Source organism: Cephus cinctus, unplaced genomic scaffold (genome assembly GCF_000341935.2).
Source record: "Cephus cinctus unplaced genomic scaffold, Ccin1 Ccin1_scaffold0662, whole genome shotgun sequence".
Taxonomy (NCBI): Eukaryota; Metazoa; Arthropoda; class Insecta; order Hymenoptera; family Cephidae; genus Cephus; species Cephus cinctus.
The window spans coordinates 320,156-340,837 of NW_014333291.1; the positions used below are offsets into that span (position 1 = coordinate 320,156).

General features: G+C 46.1%; 2 protein-coding genes across 11 annotated transcripts in view; one reads left to right on the forward strand and one right to left on the reverse strand.

The window, feature by feature from the left end:
• The window catches only part of LOC107269498 (RNA-binding protein Musashi homolog 2), a 150,543-nt gene that overhangs the window by 102,441 nt on the left and 27,420 nt on the right, over positions 1–20,682 (forward strand). For 2 of the 10 annotated variants that reach the window (XR_003060203.1, XM_015743393.2), the window contains exon 1: positions 9,481–10,379. The exons of the other annotated variants lie outside the window; for them this stretch is intronic. Coding sequence is in view for 1 of the 2 variants with exons in the window: in XM_015743393.2 (XP_015598879.1) it covers positions 10,348–10,379 (32 nt within the window). In the remaining variant the exon portion in view is untranslated. Of the gene's footprint in view, positions 1–9,480; positions 10,380–20,682 lie in introns of those variants that run through there. 10 annotated transcript variants of the gene reach the window in all.
• The window catches only part of LOC107269499, a 53,495-nt gene continuing 52,550 nt past the window's right edge, over positions 19,738–20,682 (reverse strand). The window contains exon 4 of the mRNA XM_025086801.1: positions 19,738–19,989. Within this exon, the coding sequence (XP_024942569.1) occupies positions 19,837–19,989 (153 nt within the window). The 3' untranslated portion in view covers positions 19,738–19,836. The remainder of the gene's footprint in view (positions 19,990–20,682) is intronic.

Sequence of the window (20,682 nt, forward strand, 5' to 3'; positions counted from 1 at the left end):
CCCCCGCCTCGCCGACTTTCTCCGAGCCTTTTCAACGCTCTTCAGGTCCGCTCGTTTCTTTGGACGACGACGGGCGTCGCGACGCGCCCGCTGAAAGGCGTTCGCGCTCTCAGTGCTTGCCCGTGTAAAACGCGCCCCGGCAGACAGGCTTCAGTCACTGTTGATAAGACCAGCAGGGGATGAGGACGCCCGGAGAATACTCCTGAATTCGACTGGGCTACTTGACGCCGTCCGACACCGCGTCCTCTGAATGGCCCTTACTACAAGATAGTACCGCCAACCGATACCAGGAGCAGCACTGGCACCGATGTTCTCGAACTTAGGATGACGTATTTCAAAAATACGTAAAAACGGAATGAGAAAGTTGGAGTTAAAAAAATAATGGTTTCCCAAGTATTACGTCACTGTCCTTAATACAGGCACCGTATACTCGCTATCCGCTACTCGGCCCCAGCCCTCCCTTTATTCCTTTGCCGTTGTGACAGCCCTTTAATTTATAATTCAAATTAATCTCCCGCAGTCTGTCTTTAGGCTCATGTATACATACATATATGATAACGTCCGGCACCAAAGTGCTCCATCGTGCATTTTGAGTTAGTAGCCAGATTCATGGCGCATTCAAAAAAAAGAGCTAGAAGCCAGCATACCGCGGTTATTTCGCTGCGTACCGCAAGTTTCCTGGTTAATTTATTTGTTTTTCCACTTCTTTCCCTCGCCATACACTTTACCTCCCCGAATACTCCGACTTCCCGCGCGCAGTTTCACTTCCAGCCCGCGATACGCCGTGCGACGAGGCGTTTACGAACGATTTATAATTGTTTTTAAATGCCCGATTTCCCACGACGGACAATTGACAGGGAATATTAACGCGGCAATCGGTCCGGCTTTACGGCCCTCCACTGATTCCCACGTGCCAACCTGTTAATGATGCTCCAATTAATTAGCCGTTAGCGCAGGGGTTGTCCGATTAGTGTAGATCAGCTGATATTTTTTTTTCTCACTTCGTTTTTACCCTCCATAGTACGTACGCACGTTATCACTCCGTATAATTAATAAAACGACCGGTTTTACCTTCAACCCTTCTGCTTTCGTCCCCTAACGAATTTAAAAGCCGACTCCGAGCATCGCCCAGGAGCAACGTAGTCAACCCTTGCGACCCTTAAAACTGTTTTACCGACCCAGCAATTGCTGCCTTGTCAAATGGTGTTTCGGTGTATTTACTTCGATCTGGGGGGTTGTTTCCCCGGATGAACCGGGTTTCGGCCGAGACTCTGGTCCCTTCCGAAGGGTTGAAGTTTCTAGAAGCCACAAGGTACTTATCGTTAAGGTCCAACCGGGGAGCATCGTCCCAGCGAGTCCAAGTGTCTCATTATCTAACTACCTTAAAACCTTTCCCCTAGTCTCTATGAATGGCCCATCTCCATTAGTCGCCATTACTCCCTGCAGCGAAGCTGGACCCGGCGAAACAGTCCATTCCCAGCCGAAGAAACGTTTGAGCCAGCAGCAGGTGCGGGTCTTTGGTTCGCGACGCCCTCAGAATTTATATTCGGATGGCATTGCGTGGGTGGATCCACAATTAGCTAATAGTCGTGCAGCGTTTGGGATTAATAAATTGACGTTGTGCCAGCCTTAGGGACTATTCTCTTTTGTCTGGCTACGCACGTTCAACCGTTCGCATTGTTGTTAACCCCCCCGAATGAATGGACCATTAGGAACACAGTCTTACTACCTTGTATACAAGACTATTATATCATGTTTCTTGGCTCGTACGAATTCTTTCGGGATTTAATGCCCGCGTCGGAGACGTCGCGCGTTCTAGAAACTCTAGCCTGAGTTATCGCGGCGACGATGGAGGCCTCCCGCGGACATTGATCATCGGGATGGTAAAATTTTTCTCCGGAATTATTTATTGCCGTACGTAATCGTTCGTTTTCTGCCTTTCGAGGGATTACGGCTTCGTTGCATATTGGCTCGTTAATACTGCAGGATAATACCCGCTACGGGATACTCGGCTACTTTGCCTCTCTTATCGGCAAATGGAATTCTTAACGAACCGACAAACCGGAATGGCTTTCATGAATATATACCCTTTGGAGGTAATGGATGGCTGATAATATCGAATTTGCGAAATTCTTCGGATTCTCTTAAGCGCGCGTATTTTCGTGGGATATAGGGATAGTTGACTGGAGGGTTCGTTAACAGTAATTGCGTCACTGTTACGTAGCGCTGGGAAAAGTCGTGAACCGGGAACGGGAAGTGGTGGGTCCTTTCGCGGGTAGGAAACCTCTTGGGAATTTTTATAAGCCGGAGGGTTCTTGTTTAGGGGAGTGGTAAAGGAAGTTTGCGGTTTGCTCGGTCGGTAATATACCAGCTTCGTTACTCGCGAACATATCTGCATTACCGATCGGTAAGTCCTCGCAACTTCCAACCCCTGCCGAGGGATGGACTCGTTCAATACCACATAGTCGCTTATCTTTTTTTCTTTTTCATGGAATTTCACGAAATTTCCGGGCTCCTTAAAATGAATTAAAATTTCTCTTTTTTTTTTTTCTTTTAATCTTGTATTTTTTTTTCTTTTATCTTCTCTAATTTGTCCCCATTCCGCATCACTCGGATACGAATCACGGTCATTTAACTTCGCCAAGTTCCTCTGTCATTCCGCTTATAGATCCCGTCGGTATTGCGTATAAACCTCAAGAGCCGAAGATCGGATCGCAGCAAGAGCATCGTCCGAAGTGCCGAGATTGGCTATAAATAATCGCATCTGGAAATACACGGCTCGTAAAATGCCAATCAGCCAAAACCCTCCTCCTCTCTGTCTCTCCCGATCTCTTCGCCTCCCTCCTTCTCCGTTTACACTTTCGGGGGTACAATCGGAACAAAATAAATGCCTCGGCACGTACTACCAGATGCCTACCGTAAGCGCTGCCTATCAAGACCCCCCCCCCCCCCTCGATACACCCAAATTACTATCAATCGTGATATTTTTACCTTGAATCTTGGCACTTTCTGATTTACAACCCTTACAGCCTCGGATTCCTCGTAAATCCAACAATTGGCAACACTGTAGTCAGGATTCTCCGATCAGTCTCCATATAGACTCGGTAGCGTCAAGTCACGAATCTCAAACCCCCCCTCTCTCCACAATAAAAAAAAATGTCTACCCTGTCAACTTTACCCTACGTTATGGACGTAGGCGTTATGGCTTATTCCTTTGTCACGTGATACCTACACTTGATCGTCGTCGCCCTTTCGTACTTTGACCGCAGCATCTTATTTTCCCCTTTTTCCCCTCTGGTTTCCTCTTCCTCCTGGTACATATATATATCGGCCCATAGGAAGGAGATACTGGAGTACCATGATTGTTATGAGGGATCGAGAACGCTGGCTGAAAGGATACCGAACGGTAGGAAAGATAGGGTGGTTGCCAGAAGGGTAGTGGTAGAACGACTAGTAGTAACAGGGTTGTAGCGTTACGAGGAGGAGAAGGCTTTGGTAACAATCTGGCCGTGATATCTCCGACAGGGCATCATAAATTGTATCTAACCGAGTGAATCGGTACCGCAACTGTGCCGGCCTCTGTTATTGGCTCCGATGGGAACATTGCGTGATTCCGCTGTCGATACGAGCTATGGATAACTGCCAGACCAGGAGGGAGAGAGAGAACGAAAAAAAGGTCGAAAATACGTAAAACTATATAGAATCGAAGAGGAATCCGAAAATCGATCGCTACGTGGTGTCAAAAAAATTACGTGTCGCGTGGACGACGTACTGTTGACGCTGATTTTTGTAAATTATAATTAAAAAATCCAGGTACGTATTCGTCATAAAGTTTCAATCAGGTACCGCGAATCGGTTAAATTTGACCTTTGACATGTCACACGGTCGAATAGCAACTACTGAATTTTCTGCTTGTATATAACAGTTGACTCAAGCTAGACTCGTCCGAGGGAACTGAGGTAGACCGGGCAAAGCTATACCTATATAGGTGTTTGACTTGGCAGCTATAGGTATACCGTTTAAGGTATACCGAGCCCAGAAGGGCGCAGCGCAAACGGTAAATGGTAAATCGCGAACGGCCAAGATCGGAATTGTCGGGCTGCACGCATTCGCGTCACGCAGAGTACTGGCTGGCACGGCGCGCCTGACACAAACCGGCTTCTACTACTGGGAATAGCATTGGCTTCCAGCCCTTCGCCATCCGCCACCCTTTGACCACCTTACTGATTCTAGGGAGGGACTCGAGTCGATCTTCGATCAGAACAAAAAAATTGAAGATTACAATTTAAGGTGTAATGATTTTTTTTCGTGTAACCTTCGTGTGTGTTTGGGCATATGAAAAATGGATAGAAAAAAAAAAAATGGAGAAAATGTGGTGGTAATTAAGGGCCAATTTTATGTTTTCGCTTAGATTCCGTATTCAGGCTTATTTTTACGTAATAATGGCACATTTACGTAGTCCTCGGTGAAAATTGTTTCTTTACATAGAAATGTATAAAGCCGTCGACGTGAAATTCGTGAAAAAGGAATCTTCCGTGGAAACGCGAACGATCCGACGACTATGCTCTCGGAATCCTTGGATTTACGCGAGTCCCAAGATTTATAGGTTCAATTTCCGTGATGTTTAAAGCGACCTCCCGGCGATTTCCTGGGACTTCGGCAATGCCCGAATACGTGAATCGTGCACCTGGCCGCGACGTGCTTTTTCTTTTCGAATCTACATCCGATAATCTATTGGCAAGCGGATCCCTCGGGGAAATGCAAACACGAAATAAATAGCTGAAGAATTTTGATTTTGCTTTAGAAAAATTTCTCAATACGTACACACATACCCAACTAGACTGTCTGCCTGTACATTTCCCACACGGTATATTCATAGACACAAAAAATTGACAATAATATCCAATTAGCAAATGAACGTCGAAAAGTGTGGAGGAATGTCCTTGAAAAAAATGAAGATTTTGAAATTTTCATTAATATGCTTCCTCCTTCCATACACACCGCAGGACCTGTCCATGTCTCTACCTATATGCCCACAGTGTATGGTATTCACGTATATCACATACAGGAAGGAAGAATCAAGTAAGAACGTATACAGTAATATCTATCCTTTTCTTGGGCATTCACGCTATAGCCTCTCCCTTTCACCCTCTACCACCCCTCGTCCCTCGATTCTCAATGCACTTTCTGATTACGTAACGCGAAGTTAGTTTAATGCAGTATTCATTGCGACCGCCTCCTCCAGACTGTAGATGAAGGAAGGAAGTGGAAAGACTCGTCCGCGAATGGGTACGCGGGTTACGTGTGCTACACTGCGTAAGTACGCAGACCTGGCAGGTGGGTTGTTTATACAGCTACTCTCATAAGCCAAGTCCCGGTGCCCGTGTAACGAGACTTTTCGAGTCGCCTATGCATCCCTATACCAATTGTGGGTACAATATCGCGAAACTTTTAATCAGACGTGTTCTCAAAAAAAAAAAAAAAAAAAAAAAATTTCCGAACTCTCAGAGTGCCTTTGGCATTATCAAGTAACATTAATCACGTAGTTTCGGTAACTCGACCCCTCGTCGTGACGTCGCTGGCGGTTGAAATTGAAGTGGATAAAGAAAATATACAATTGATTCGATTGCAACAGGACGTGTCTCGCGAGGATTTCGAGTCTTCGTCACATAATCATCCGGATATCCGGTTCTCGTGAAACTCGCCCACGGAGTCGCTCGCCGTGCACGTGTGTAATTCTAAATCGAATTAGTAAAGAGAACCACCCCTGAAACAAAGCATCCTTATAGGTAAGCGAGAGAGAGAGGGTGCCCCGTTTACGTATACCCTACACAGAGGGTGTAAGGGAGAGAGAGCCGCAGCCGCAGCCAGCGTTATTACTGTCCACCCGGTGTAATTAGTTTGGCAAACTATACCAAACAGAAGCCCTTCCCACCTCTGGCATTGCGGTGGAGCCGGGAATCCCGCAGCGGAATGGCCGCGCTAAATCCACGGTGCTTTTCAGCCGCGCGATCTACGTGGAATATACCTTCCCTGTATTTCCTGTCCGAGAGCAGCCAGGTAGCATTGCGCAGAGATTGTCCTTCTCGATGGCACGTTCCAAGGGTACGTCGGTGATAACAGGGTCGTAATCATTGATCGAGGTAAAGAGTGAAAAAAATAATTATGAAAAGGGAGAAAGATAAAAATTTATACGAAAAAAAAAAAAAAAAAATTTTTTTTTCTTAGTCCGCAGGGGTGGCAACTTTTTTCACTCGTTATCCCAAGAGCGATTTCGTAAACCGGAAGTTCGATGGAAAAGATCCCAGATGACAATGGGGGAACGCGCGCACGAATTTTCCAAACCGGAAGTTCGACTTCATAGAGTACCCCCCCTCTCTCTCTCCTCGTCATCGCCACCACCCACCGGGGTCACCCTCTCTTCGATATCTCTGGGACTTTCTCGCTGTGCACCACCCCCCTGCCTCCCCCTCGACTCTCCGGCGAACGACAATGGTAATGGGAATAGTAACGATCCAGGGTAAAAGTCCTCTCGGGCAGGAAGCAGCCGGCCGCCGCTGATACCCTTGCCCTCCTCTGTGCATTATGCACCCTGGGGTTGCCAGGGCTGCTGGGAGTAACAACACCTTCTGCGAGTATCTTCCGAGCGGTGCAAGAGGGACAGGGCGCGTGCACTGGGAGTCGAGGCGCGAATTGGATCAGCCTTGAGGGGTTTGCACGTGCATTTCGTTAATGGTGACGGGGATGAAAAAATAGAAAAAAGTGAACCAAGTTATCGCGAAACGACTATACGTCGGCGAATGGCGGATTCGGTGTTTTTCTGCATATTAACGCGGACGATTGCATTGATGACTAGGGTAGGGGGGTGTATCTGGCGTAAAAGGAGGAGAGGGCTGGATACACCGGAATCACGTGCGATGACGAAATTCCCGAGGCAAAAACCGCGTCTCCCGGGAGGGAGGGAACCAAGCGGACCCGACGTCGACGATGCAAATTGAATTTACGTAATAAAATTGCGCGGCCGGAGAACAGCTTTCAGGGGGTGTGCCGCGCGTGGGGGAGTTTGTGTCTATCTACCTACTGCTGCCTCGGAAGCACCGTAAGTGTTCGCCAACCCCAACCGTGAAACGATCCCCCTGGACCCCTCGCCTTGCTCGGGCTTGAATTACAGGAACTTTGAGGAACGTGGACGCATGGATGGCTGGTTTGGTTGGATGAAAAGAGGGAAGTTGAAGGAGTGCTGCTATGGTGGTTTACTGTTCTTGTATGGGATACGGTGACACTTCCTGCTTTTTGTTCGTATCGCCATGGTGAGATGATCTGGCTTGAAAATCCTGGGATTTGCTGTTTTTCTCCGGTTTCTTGCTTTTTTTTTTTATTTTTTTTTTTATTATTACGTTATACAGGAAAATTGAGATGGAAGGCAAATTATTTTTTTGGATCAATTCGATAGCTTTGTATTCATATTTTTCAGTCTATTCGTAGACTCTTCTGATATACGAGTTGTGTAACTTAATAAAGTAGCTTGGTTATATGTGGCCTGTAAGCGTTACTGTTGTGATACTGGAAAATCGTTTTGGCGTGGCTACCTTACTGAATAAGGTTTGACCTATTTACCTTGGACGGAAGTGAGGTTCAAGAGGGTTGGTGGGTATGGAGAAGGACTGGGATAGAGAGAGAGAGAGAGAGAGAGAGAGAGAGAAAGAGAGAGAGATAGTGCACGCGCAAGCAAACGACTAGAATCTGCTTGATGATTTGGAGTCTCGCCAGCTACGTCGGTCCACAGGCCTGTTTGCTTGATATTTCACGGCGCGCTCTTGTGCGGCAAGAAAGAAAAAAAAAAGAAGAAAAAAGAAAAAGAAACGAGAAATAAAACTGGCCGAAAAGAGAAGAAAAACGAAAAAGGAAATATGAGAGAACACTCTGCAATTACACTCTTGGCAATTTTGAGCCTCGTCTACCTTAATGTCAGTTCATAACCCAACTTCAAACTGTTTGCTCAACGTCATTGCTAACTAGACGAGCGAAGTAGCGTGGCAGTGGCCGAGTAAGATGGTAGATTTTACCTGTTAGTTATTAATCCTTTTTTTCTTTTAATTAACATCCACTCATCGACTTAGTCATTGTTCGTCTTGTCTTCCGTGGCTCATTCACGTCGGCTCGAGAATTCACGTGAATTTTCAACGGGCGACAGATTTTCGCAAGCTCGCAGAATGAGAATCGAACCGAGACAAAAGCTGGAGACTTTTGTTTCTTCGTTTGAGAAAGAGAAATGACGGAAGACTTTGCCTACTCGCCCACGCCTCTTGTACCCAATAAAGGCTTGCCTCCATTGGAAACTCCTTGGCGCTATATAATATCCTTTATGCTTGACTGTCCTCGCTGGTCGCCGTCTCGTATCCCCGCGACTGGCTCCCTCTCTGATCACGTTGCATAATCCACGCTGCAAACCGGGTCCCGGGCACTTTCCTGCTTCTCTAGCCCACGTCCCTTTGTCCTGGGACACACATCCGGTTTTGCATGGACTCTGAGAGAGAGAGAGAGAGAGAGAGAGAAAAAATGCATAAAAAAATTATCCAGTTAAGTCGCGAACACGGCCAACGCCATGGGAGAGTACCTACCTAGTTTCGTATTCCACTGGATTTACCATCTACCGTTTCCACGACTTAATCTATCTTTTATTTTCTTTTTTTTCCATTCCTTCTCTACCGAACCCTTATTGCTCGTACTCGTATCACGGTATTCGCCATGTTGACTGCTTCGAATAAAAAATTACACGTTTCCCTCTACTAACGGGCAATGAAATATTTAAAAGAACGTCGTCTCTGTTTCTCGTATATCTCGCTACGCCGAATCCAATCACAATATAGATACGTAGAAAGAGCGCGGTACACACTCCAATTTAATAAAAATCGATTTCCCCGCAAACGTCATCGCACGTACTACAAAAGGAATACCGCTGTCCGAGGTCAGCGTCCTGCCAGGATCAATGTAAATTCAGTACGCATAAAGGAGTATCTTGTACTAAAATTAGTATCTTATTTCATCGTCTAAATTCACCACGGAGTCACCAATTTCATCGGGCTAACCAGCCCCAGCAGTGCCAAACCACTTCAGACACGATCGCCTGAAGGCAGGCTACAAATTCACCACGACGTCGTTCACTGTTACGAGAATGAAGTGGGTAAACAGTGCAAAGAAAACTATATTACATAAGTAAAGTCGAATGGTAAAAAAGAGGAATATAAAAAGGGTCGTAAGCCCCAAAAAAAGTGAACTAAACAAGGGTTGAGAACCCCTGTAAGGAGCGTGTGCGTGAGCCCCCCGAAGGGATCCTCGACTAGTACGTTACTCGTCCGCAGGGCGTACGGGGGCGTCCCCGTTTCCCCACCATCGAAGGACCGCGTGACTCGTGGCTTCCCCCACCCCGCACCCAGCCGGTATATCCCCACTTCAATAGATTCGACGAGCGCACAGCTGCCAGCCAACGCGAGCAAGAGACGCGCAGCGACGCCGCCGTCTCTGTATTCCGTTCCTGTCCTCCCGACGGACTCTTACCTCCGTTAAAATTCCGTAGGTACATTTGTCGTGTATACAGAGGGACATAGAGACACGCGCGCGCGCACCTACACTTCGCAAAATATATATATATATACGTTCAGGGAACATATAAACATATACATATGTACACAGAAACGTTAGACCGAGGGGACCAGAGACAAAACAGAGACACATTTTTATCACGGTAAATACAAACGCGCGATTTCTCTGTGATACTGGCTGATCCTGTACCTAGTGTTTACGCGACTTCGAGTTCCTGTGGATGATTCGTAACTCCCGACGGTGGCATTAACGTGAGTTACCAGGAGTAGGAGCCTCCCGGTGTACCGTGGCCGTACGTTAGACACACGAGGACCGATAGGAGAGTCCCTGAGGAAGGAAAGTTGTCAAGGAAGAGAGAAGAAAGAAGAAAGAGAAGAGTCACGGGGAGAAAAAGGATTTCGTATGGTGGTGTTGCCTACTAGTTGTGCCCTCTGTGTGACCTTGAACTTCATAGTGTCAGTGCCTCCAGGAGTACCCGGGTGTTGTTCCATAACCCCAGGTATCGCATCGTGGTGCTTTAGTGATAAAGGACAGTGCCCGTAGCCACGCGGTAACTGAAGAAGGATAACCCGAGTATAAAGGAAGCCTTCGCGGCTAAAGACTTTACGGAGGTGGTGGATATCGTATTCCCGAAGGTGGAAACCAAGCTTCGTTCTATCTGTAGTCTAGCACGAGTGCACAGTACCAGGACGCGGCGGCATCCGCGAAGCACGGCAAGTAACCTGGAAGTGAACGTGACGCGAGATGTTTCCGTATACAACTTTTCCGGCAGTCGGGTAAGATACAAGTACACACACTCTGTGACATCCTTAGTATTAACAACGAGTGGCGTCCATTTATCCTTGCGACGTAAACTTTACTTCTTCGTCTTCCGGCGATCGCTGTCCCAGGACACCCCGTCGTATTCGCAACGGGGGTCGCCTCGATCCCTGGACCCATTAGGTCTCATACAATCAGGTTGTTTCCACGCGGCGTTCTCGTTATACACTCGTTGTTATATATATACGTATACATTACGTTATACACATTATATATTTACATATATTAGTCTGGTTGGTTCGTTGGTTGTTTGTTGTCAGTGTCATGCTCGCGCTAGCCGGCTCCTTTCTGTGCACGCTGCATTCTCGTGGTATACAAGCGTACGTATTTATATACAATGTATGGTAGGACGTGGTGCGTGCGTACGGGTTTCGTCGTACTGGCCGCTTTGTTCGAACCTTCCCTTTCCTGCCCCCTCACCCACACCCCACCAGTTAATATCGCCGAGCATCTGCGTCTCTCTTCGACACACTCGTTCACTGCGCTTCTCTTTTGCTCTACGATTTTTCCCTCTCTCACTCCAGTCTCTCGCATTCGTTTTGCCACCCCACGTGTATGTGCATCCTTCACGCACTCATGGTACAATATCTGTATGTGTATATGTGTACCGACCTATCCTATTTAACTATCTAGCTGAGACTGCGTTTGGCCAACTTACCGTCGGAATGCGAATTTTCTCTGCCGGGGTAACTGTCTCGTAGTCATGGAAACCGGGAAGAATCGTTTTCGGTTACCACTTCCGCTGCTCTTATTGGAGCATTGGGCGTTTGCCGCGGCTCACTGTATACATAAGCACTTCGGGAGGACTGTTACTCGGACTCCTGATGATGGTTTTCTTTTATTTTATTTTATTTTTTTTTTCGCGTAGCTTCGGCGACGGGCTCGTTTCTCGTATATCGTCTTCCACGATGCTTTCTTTGTTTCCATGGCAACGCCTCGTGGCGACAGAGGGCTGTAGTCAAGCCTGGTGATTCCGGAGAAGGGGAAACGGCAAGGGGAGAGGTAGTGAAGAGAAGCCACATAAAAGAGAAGCACAAGGGTGACGACTCTCTCTCTCTCTCTCTCTCTCTCTCTCTTTCTTCCTGAGCATAGTTAGGTTAGGTTACGGTTACGATGAAACTAGGTAGCTCCAAACACGGTGTTATATGACCATGAAAATCTACGGGATACTACAGTGGTTAACCTAATCGTAACAGTACGGTAGTACCAATTTACAGATTGAAAAGAAAAAAACGTATCCGAAGCCTCTCTTGCTGCGATGACTCAACCTAACCTAACGCAACCTTATAAAATCATGGTTGCAACGGTGTGCATCGATTTTCGAATTCTCTTTTTACTTTCGCATGGAATATGAGAACGGTCTCTCTTTTGCACGCATCGTCGAGTATCCGTACGCCAAAAGTTTATACCAGGATTTTGTCCTTTGTCTTTGAAAAACATTCGTGGAATGCTCTCGGTAAAGGTGTACGCCTGCGACGCGCTGCCATTGTTTGCCCGTTCGAAGTCTTGTCTGTCCTTGGGACGGGTTCGAGGTCCCTGCGGGCGCAATAACAAACTAAAACAAAATGGAGGAAGGGTCTCGCGGCAGTGTTTTAGTCCCTTTCGACTCGATGGTTATTGACGGTACTTGGAATGGATTGACGCTGTTTGAAATAATGATCGATATTTTTTGTGGCTTCTATTTTATTTATTTATTTTTTTTCTCTAGTCTTGCCAACCGCGAGAAACCGTTGCCCGGTTGGCACTTCTGGTTTTCGGATTTTATGGCCGTTAGTCCCAGGCCTTTAGCCCTTGGGTTACCGCTCGCTGGCACGCAGGCACGGAGAGGGACGTGTTTAATGGCGTCCTCGGGACGCGAGCAAAATGGTTGCGCGATTATACCGGGATCCCGGAACAATTGCGATCCCGCCGACTAGCGGCACGGTTCAATTGTGTTTTCAGTATGGCTATCGAGTACTTGACAGAGAGAGAGAGGAGCTACTCTCGATCCTGTCTGTTCATTCGACTCGTCATTTTCTCTCTCTCGATGTCGACGTCGATGAGTTCAACTGGAAACGCCAAACGCGTAGTTTACCTGGTGTATATAGATAGACGGGTCGGTTGGAAGGCAGAATCGGATAGGAGTGAATCTATGTAGATTTAGACTGTAGATCTAGGAGGAATCTTGGCTGACTTCTAGTCATTATTCAAGCTAGTCTAGTTTCGGAAATCGGTCCTAGAGACTCAAGGGAGTGTATAGGATCTGCCTATATCCATAGTCTGGTAATAGGGCAGTAGGTGGGATTGAAAGATTTCTTTTCTTATTTTGACGAATTAATTCATCAGTGCCCATGGCTGGTAAAGAGAGACTGAGTGATGGCGAAAGGAAAGGGGAGAGAGAAGGGAAGAAAATATTTACGCGGTAAGACTCTGCCAATATATTAGCCAAAATCCTAGGGAGAAACGCGAAGACGTCGTCGTTATCACAGCAGTTTATCAGTAAATTACGATCGTAACTTTATAGCGCATCGGCTACTGCCGAGTCTTCACGGGAGCGATCGATGGACGAGTCGACTCGCCTTTAGGAGTTCGGAAACGAATAACGCGATTCTTATGTACACCGAACGGGCACACCATTTGCAGCGCTCCCTTTTGTCATAGATTGACTTTACATGGGCAAATGAAATCAATAGACACGACGAGGAAATTCTTGTTTGTATCGAGCTTTGAATTTCCCGCTACAAAGGAAACTGGGTCGATTTACCTTTTTTCTTTTTATCTAATACATATACAGTACCCGCAGTCGGCTCTGTTTCTTGGCTATGTTAATATTTATAATTCATCAGCGTCGACTATTTGAATAACGTGTATTCAGTTTTATTCTCAAAAATGACGTTGTCGTAACGAGGAAAAAAAAATTATTCTTAATAAAATTCTCCCAGCAGCCAAGAGCTTCAAAAGAGTTCAGCCTGACAAAGACTTTCGGTAACGCGGTCGATGCACGTGGTGTGGCCCCTGTCAGACACTCTTCGTCTCTCTCACTCCCTCGCTCTCAATATCATTTCTACTGTTCCCTCTCTCTCTCTCTCTCTCTCTCTCTCTCTCTCTCTCTCTCTCTCTCCTTCGTCTGCCTACTTTTCATTCCGATTTTCCCCGCCAGGAGCTCTCTCGGTTCTCTCTCATTCTCGCTCGAGCGTTTATTCCTCTCGCTCCGTCCCAGACTCCACTGCCATCTGGCGGGCCTAAGCAGTAGTAGTCCTTTTTCTTCTCCATAGGGTTTCCACCTCCCCTCTATTCCTGAACAGTCTCGGCCATGCGATCTCGACTGAGAGAACTGTCAAACCGGCTCACGGACCTCGATCATGCGTGAATCCATCCACCAGATCGTTTCAATCGTGGAATTGCTTGGTCAAGTCGATTCCCAGGATGGTTCGAGGTCGAGGAAAAAAAAAATCGTCCGTCACGCTCTTGATAACTCTTAACCAATGAGATCCCCGTGGCATTTCCTTTTTCGAGTTTTCATGAATTGACTATGCATTTTTTTTTATATTGCAAGTAGTTGGTACACAGTGTCGTTTAAGGGAGAAAGGAGGTTATGGTATTTTTTTTTTTTTTTTTAATTTGCTACGTAATTCGAAATTTATTAGTGCTGATCCGGTAATGTTTTTTTTTTTTCTTTTTTAGAATTTGTAGATAATTAAGTCCTGACAATGGTATGGGTTATTTTTTGTTATTGTTCTTTGTAATGGTTGCTCTTGAGGTATTACCTTGTTCATGGAAAGAGTCGTGGGATCAAAGGGGCCAATTCAAAGGACGGAATTGTTGACGCGCGTTCACTTTGTGTCGCCGCTACGACGACCCTTGCGTAACTGCCGTGGAAACGTGATTCGTTTAAACTTCTTTTCGGTGTTAGATTATAACCCAGTCTTATGCAACCAATGTTTCTCTTGCTGTTTTTTTTCTGTCTTTCTTCCGTCCTCCTTCCACGGGCATCGTACCCTTTCTCTCTTTCCCGTATAGACTCTCGATGGCGCATCGGACGGACTGTTGTGCAACCGCGTGACAATTATCCGCCTTACGCGAGTCGCTCTTATGGCTTTTTTCGAAGGTTTTCCTACCTGGAAACTTCCCTTGAAAATGCGACCGCAATGTCCACGTTATGCGAGCTCGTGGATTATGTATGCGTACCGAGAATCGTGTTGCTTCTCGGTTGAGATTGAAACCTTTTTTTTTTTTTACCTACTTTTATTTTCACTCTACACGTATCTTTGTTCCTCCCATCTTTTCTCGTTGCTCTCGCGTTTTTCCCAATAGGTCTCTCGGCGTCTCCGATCGTATCGTGACCATTTCGGCCACTTTCCATAAGGCTGAAAAGATCCTTTCCAGAAGGCTAAATTGAGAGGTATTCGTGCGTGGTAACAGGTACCAACATAATAAAATGGAAAGTGGGGCTTTGTGAATATTTTCTGTCGCGCCTAACGGTCTCGAAATTTTATCCTCTTCTTTGACCCTTTTCTTTGTTATCTTATTTTTCATTTTTTTTTTCTTCTTTTCCTTATTTTTCCCTTTCCTTTCTCGCTCCGGATTCGCTTGAGCATTCTTCTAGATCCGTCAGGTCAGGGCCGTATTTAGTTCAGTGAGCTCCGCGTTACACTTCTCTGCGATTAGAAAAGTTCTCCTTACTGTTACTTTGCGTTTAACCATTTACCATACGACTTTTCCCTTTTCTTAACTTCTTGTATTTGTTTGCTTTCGGGGATTCCCCGATTTTCTTCGATATTCGGCTGTCCTCTCCGTGTCGTTGCATTTTTCAGCCGACAGGTGGCGAAGCTGTGCCGGAGTCTGGAGACCGGCCGACTCCAAGGCCAGGCATTCGTTTACCTCTCGCGATTTTTACTCCTTTCTTTTTTTTCTTTTCTTCCTCTCTTTTTCACTGCCTCCTCGTTTCGTCGTCTACGTTGCCCAGAGCGTGTCTCTGCTCCCGGAGCAGAGTACATCGACCACAGTGAAATTCGGTACGATGCTATAAAGGTGCTTTGTTGTTCCTCAAACAGAGAAAATAGTGGACGAATCCCTTAACGCTCTCGCAATCGCTTAACGTAAATTTCTATTTCTCTGTGTACTCCGTGTACACGTAAAACGCATATCTAGTTGGAATTCTCCCAGAAAGTGACATGTCCAAGATCTCCGGATGTGGCAACTTTCTCCAAGCGGATTAGCATACCGTCCTGTACGTAAAATTGGCTCTACAACGGGAAAAACAATCAAGACAAAGATATTTGGCAGGAAGAGGAATTAAGGGAATAAAATAAGTGGAGATATATAAGAAAAAAAAAAAAAAAATAAATAAACCAAGCATATACGTATATATATAATATATATCTATATAGTGAAGTCTGAAACGCCAGGCTCCTAGGGAAGTTTCTCTGCCCTATGGATAAAAGGTTCCGGTCTGCCGCGAAGTGGCTTTGAGAGGAATTCCTGATACCTGGTCCCCCCGGTAAGGTCCCGGGGTGGTTCTACATCGTTGCCGAAGATCGGCCAGGCGCTGGCAGCTGCTGCGACTTCCCTAGAAGACTCCGAACCCTCTAGCGTCGCACCCCCTATTTTCCTCCAGCTATCGTCAGTGGGAGAGAAACTGTAAAACCGGAAGTCGCGAAATTTCCACCTCGTTCGGTGTCCCGCCCTTCTGGTTCACCCCTTAACCCAACCTGGCGCCTCTTACATCCGTTCAGAATTTCAGCTTACTCCTACCAAACCAGGCCCCTGCTAGCCTTAGGAATATCCAGCTCGTTGGGGCAAAACATTGAATGGGGTCGAAAAATGCACTAAAATTGGATGACCAGTCTATCGACTTTCCTTCGTGATCGCTTCGTGTATAACCGGACTGGCAGGCCCGTTTTGCCCACTAGTAGTCATACGTCACTGGAGAGGTCGGCCATGAAGCACCGTGAAGGAGCACCACACCCTCTTTCTATTATACTCCCTTTCTCCCGATCAGTCCTTCTCTCTCTGTCTTACGTACTCGTCCTTCCTCTCCTCTCTTCTTCTCGCGAAGGAAAAAGAGCGCCGCCGCTGCTGCTGCTGCCGCCAGGAGTGGCCACTTCTGCAAGACGAAGCGCAGCCCGAAACCAGACTCAGCGATAGTCGAGCTCTTCTCGAGTGGACTGTCCTCTTCGAATGCGTGTATGAAAGACTGTGAGAAGGGAAACTGGATAGCTGGTATGGAGAGGAGCGAGAGAGAGAGAGAGAGAGAGAGAGAGAGAGAGAGAGAGAGATTGATGAAGGGCGCATAAAGCGAATAGTGGGTTTCGTACGGTAACAAGGAACGAAGCAGTTTCTGTGTTTCTCTTTGGATGCTTTATTCTCTCTTTAGTTTTACGGGGTTGCTTTAAGAACGTGGGACGCTGAGAGGAAGCGACAGGGTCAGCTGGTATTTCTCCAACTTTTATTTTCTCTCTCTCTTTCTAACGCGACTCTCGGTCTCGACTCGACTCTCCCCTCTCTCCCTTTTTTTCCCTACGCAATTCTCCCTTTCCTTACGGAACCCACCTCTCCCCTCCCGCCCTGCACAACGAACGACCGTTTTGCTAAATTGCTGTCGGCCAGTGGCTCTCAATGGTCGGTCGGTGGTTGAGCGTCCCGACGTCCTTACTTTCTCTATAGCAACCATACCACCCTCTGTACTCCCCCTCGGGGGATTAAGACGATCAATCGCTTCCGAAACTGTCGAAACTTCCAATCCCACTGGAAATCCATATTTCTTTTTTCCTCGTATCCTCGGTTCGGGCAATCTGGTTCACTGGGTCTTATTTTGAGTATCAAGGACGACTTCCGGTACGCTCGTAAATCCGTTTAATTTTTTTTCTAGAAGCTTCTAGCTTCTCTACCTCGGGACGCTGAGTGACGTTACTTCGTCGCCGTGCTCGTTGACGACGCACTTTTCTTTCGGTGTCTTTTAGTCCGTCACTTTTTTTCCCCCTTTCATCCTGGTCTTCTCATTCTTTTCTTCGCCACTTCATTATCACGTGGTCTGTGACAACGGCCGTCTGCAGACCTCGTGGCTCTTCCGGACTTTCTGAAATTAACTCGATGGAAGGAGAAGAAAGGAGGAAAAAAACATATTTCCTTGATCGGCCGTCTCCACTGATAGCGATAATCCCTACTGATACCACCGATAACAATGGTTATGATAGTACCGGCGAATTTGGCATTCCGCGAAATCAAAAGCCATATCGATTCTTTCTGTCCCGAAAGCAGCCATTGTTTTCCATTGGTTATAGCCGGGGCTACAGGCGGGAACTGTACCAGGATCCATTGTCCATTGTTCAATGGGCTTTGTACCGGCACCTGGTTCACCCTCTTTCCCCTCTTTCCCCTCTCTCAGCCCCCCTCTCACTCCCCATCGAAACACCCCTGTTGCCTTCCTACTCCGTAAGCAGCTGGTCCGCACCTACCATAAGGCCCACTTCGGCGACCTGACCACCTGGCGGCTCTGCCGGTTTCGCTAGTATCTCCGATTCTCGAATGTTCTGTAGAACGAAGGCGGGTATGTCAGTCAGTATACACAGTTAGTCCGATACAGGAATCATCATAATTTAGTGGGATCGATGACGTAAGTGGATTAGCTACATCGAACACACGATGATACATAATTGAGGAATCGACTGAATTTACCCGTATTCAGGGAAATCGAATGGTCGCTTCAATCGGACTTGGTAAGTTCGACCTGAATAAGCCCGTGTTATATACGTACACGGATTCAGGTTCACACAGATCGACCCTGTGCTATCGGCTGGATCCGATAACACCCTTACGCAATAATTGCTTCTCTACCCCATGAATATTCTAAACGATGATAATTCGAGTCTCTGACCCCTATTGCGAACCCTTTACAGCCTGATAGAGGGTTGAGAGTCACTGGCTAATTTTTCAAATTTCCTTTCACCCTGTAACGGTTTACTTGCTAATTGTTCAATGACTGCAAGTCAGAATGATCCATGACCCTTGGGGGGGGTCTCTAATTGTAAGACCATCTCAAAGCTTATGATCGTATATCAACCCTTAGAATTCGTATCTTTTCGAGCACCTTAACACGGGGGGGCTCTTGTATAGGGGTATTCTTCAGACTCTACTTTCAGAGTGTCCTGTATATTATAACAGGTATACTTGTACTTTCCGAGAATTTATTTTTTTTTTATTTTTTTTTTCCTTTTCTTTTTCAATCTTCGCCGCGATTCATACTCCTCCCGTTTCGTCTCTCTTTTCCGCCATTTTTTCCTTTATGCTTTGTTTTTCCTCCTTCATTTCTCTCTTCGGCACTCGCTCGCTCGCTCACCCACTCGCGCGCGCGTGCTCGGTGCGTCAGAAGTGCGACCTAGATATATAACACTAACTGCGATTCAACTGAGCTGGAGCAAAAAGGCTTCCCGGTCCTCGACCGCCTTTAATCTGCTAATGTAGGAGACTCTCCTTTTACCTCATTCTATCCATTTTCTCGCTCGAGTCCTCAAGCAGAATCTGTGTTCCTGACGCGCCTGCAGAAAAGTCACGGCACCCTTGTCAAATAGCAACTCTCTCGGGGCTTTATAAATATATATATAAATGCATACTGAGAAATTGTTGCTGTTTCTCTTGGAGCCATAAGAATCGCTGGACAAGGCAGCCACTGTTCTTCTCAGGTCCGTGACCCTTATATATATGTACCTACTATATGCCATTTCGTATGTAACGGGTGTATCGGGATAAAGTTATAGACTTTGAGTTTCGTTTATCGATTCTCATCATCCATCCCCTCCTTCTCCTCCCTTCCCACGTTCATCATCAGTTTCCGTTCTAATTGCTTAGAAGAACTTTCTTACCACCTTGTAGTCCATCTACCGGTACTACTGATACTCCTGGTGGTAACTCCTGGTACTTCGGGAAGTTACCCTCTTCGTTTCTCCCGGGATATTTTCCTTTGCCTCTCCGTTCGACCTAACCTAACCTAACCACTGCTATTTAACTACAGGGTGGTCAACTTTTACTATATTTACCCTTCGTTATATACCTGCCTTCCTCTTCGGTGCTGCTCTTGGAGTTTAGCCGCAAATTTCATAGAGGTTCTCGACAGGGAGCGTAGCTTCAACTCTGTTTTTTTTTTTTTTTTTTTTCCCCGATATATATACTGATGCACTTTTTATTGATGTTAAAAATTTATATTTTACGTTAAACGAGAAATTTGATGTATTTTGTTTAGCCCGTTAAAATTTGGAGGTAGTTGTATTCTAGGGTCCCTAGGGCATATTTGATCAATTTGCCGAGGGATGGAGCTCTTGGCTTTAATCAATTAACGTGTTGCTTGTTGATATAATTATTTGGGGGTGTATGACGGATTACAGAAATTTTATAAATTTAATTAATCACTTGACGGTAATTTCTTGGAAGTCGCCCTGGTCACGTGGTAGACGCCTCTAGGTAACCAGCTGTGTCGTCTTCGCCGATCTCGTCCGTTTCGTTACCCTGGGCGTCCAGCATAGGCTCGTTACGCATCAGACGGTACCGATTGTCCAGGTGATAAGCTGGCTTCCAGTTGTGCGTGTTGACAAGCTGAAAAAAGTCAAGGGAAATCGCGTGAACGTTAATTCAAATTTTAGAAAAAAAGAAATTGGCGTACTCTTTTACAGCCCTTTGGGTAATGGGTACTTAGCATCTGAAAAGTTTAATGGGAATGGGTTCTATTTTTCCTGTTGTACCTCATAGTCGAGATAGGAAAATATTGTGCGGAATGGAAAAAAAAATATGAATATAGTACACGGAGGGAATGTACTGTATACCAATATCTCTGCGTATAAATCAAATTCGAATATTTACGATTCGGAGATTCGGTTAATATTAAAATCTCATCGGCGTAGACTGATCTTTGGGGAGGATAAAAAAGTTCCTTCAATATCCTCAAGTATGCGCGGCCAACGTATACAGCCCCTCCTTCAGTCTTATTTATATCCAGGTTCTCCCTTATCATTTCATCCTACAGATTCTCGGCATCGCGATCTCCAGATGGCTATTCCGAGCGGGGCGATGATTCGGAGAGATAACAAACAAAAAATAAATTAAAAAATCGATCGACGGATTTTAATGTTTTTCCCGTAACGCGAATTTACGGTGATCCAACGGCGATTGTATACCAAGCCGTTTTTTTCATCTCCTGGTCTTCGTGTAGGGGATGATATATCTAGTAACTTTCTCCTAGTTATGTGTGGTTAACACTTTTTTTTTTTTTTTTTTTTTTTTTTTTTTTTT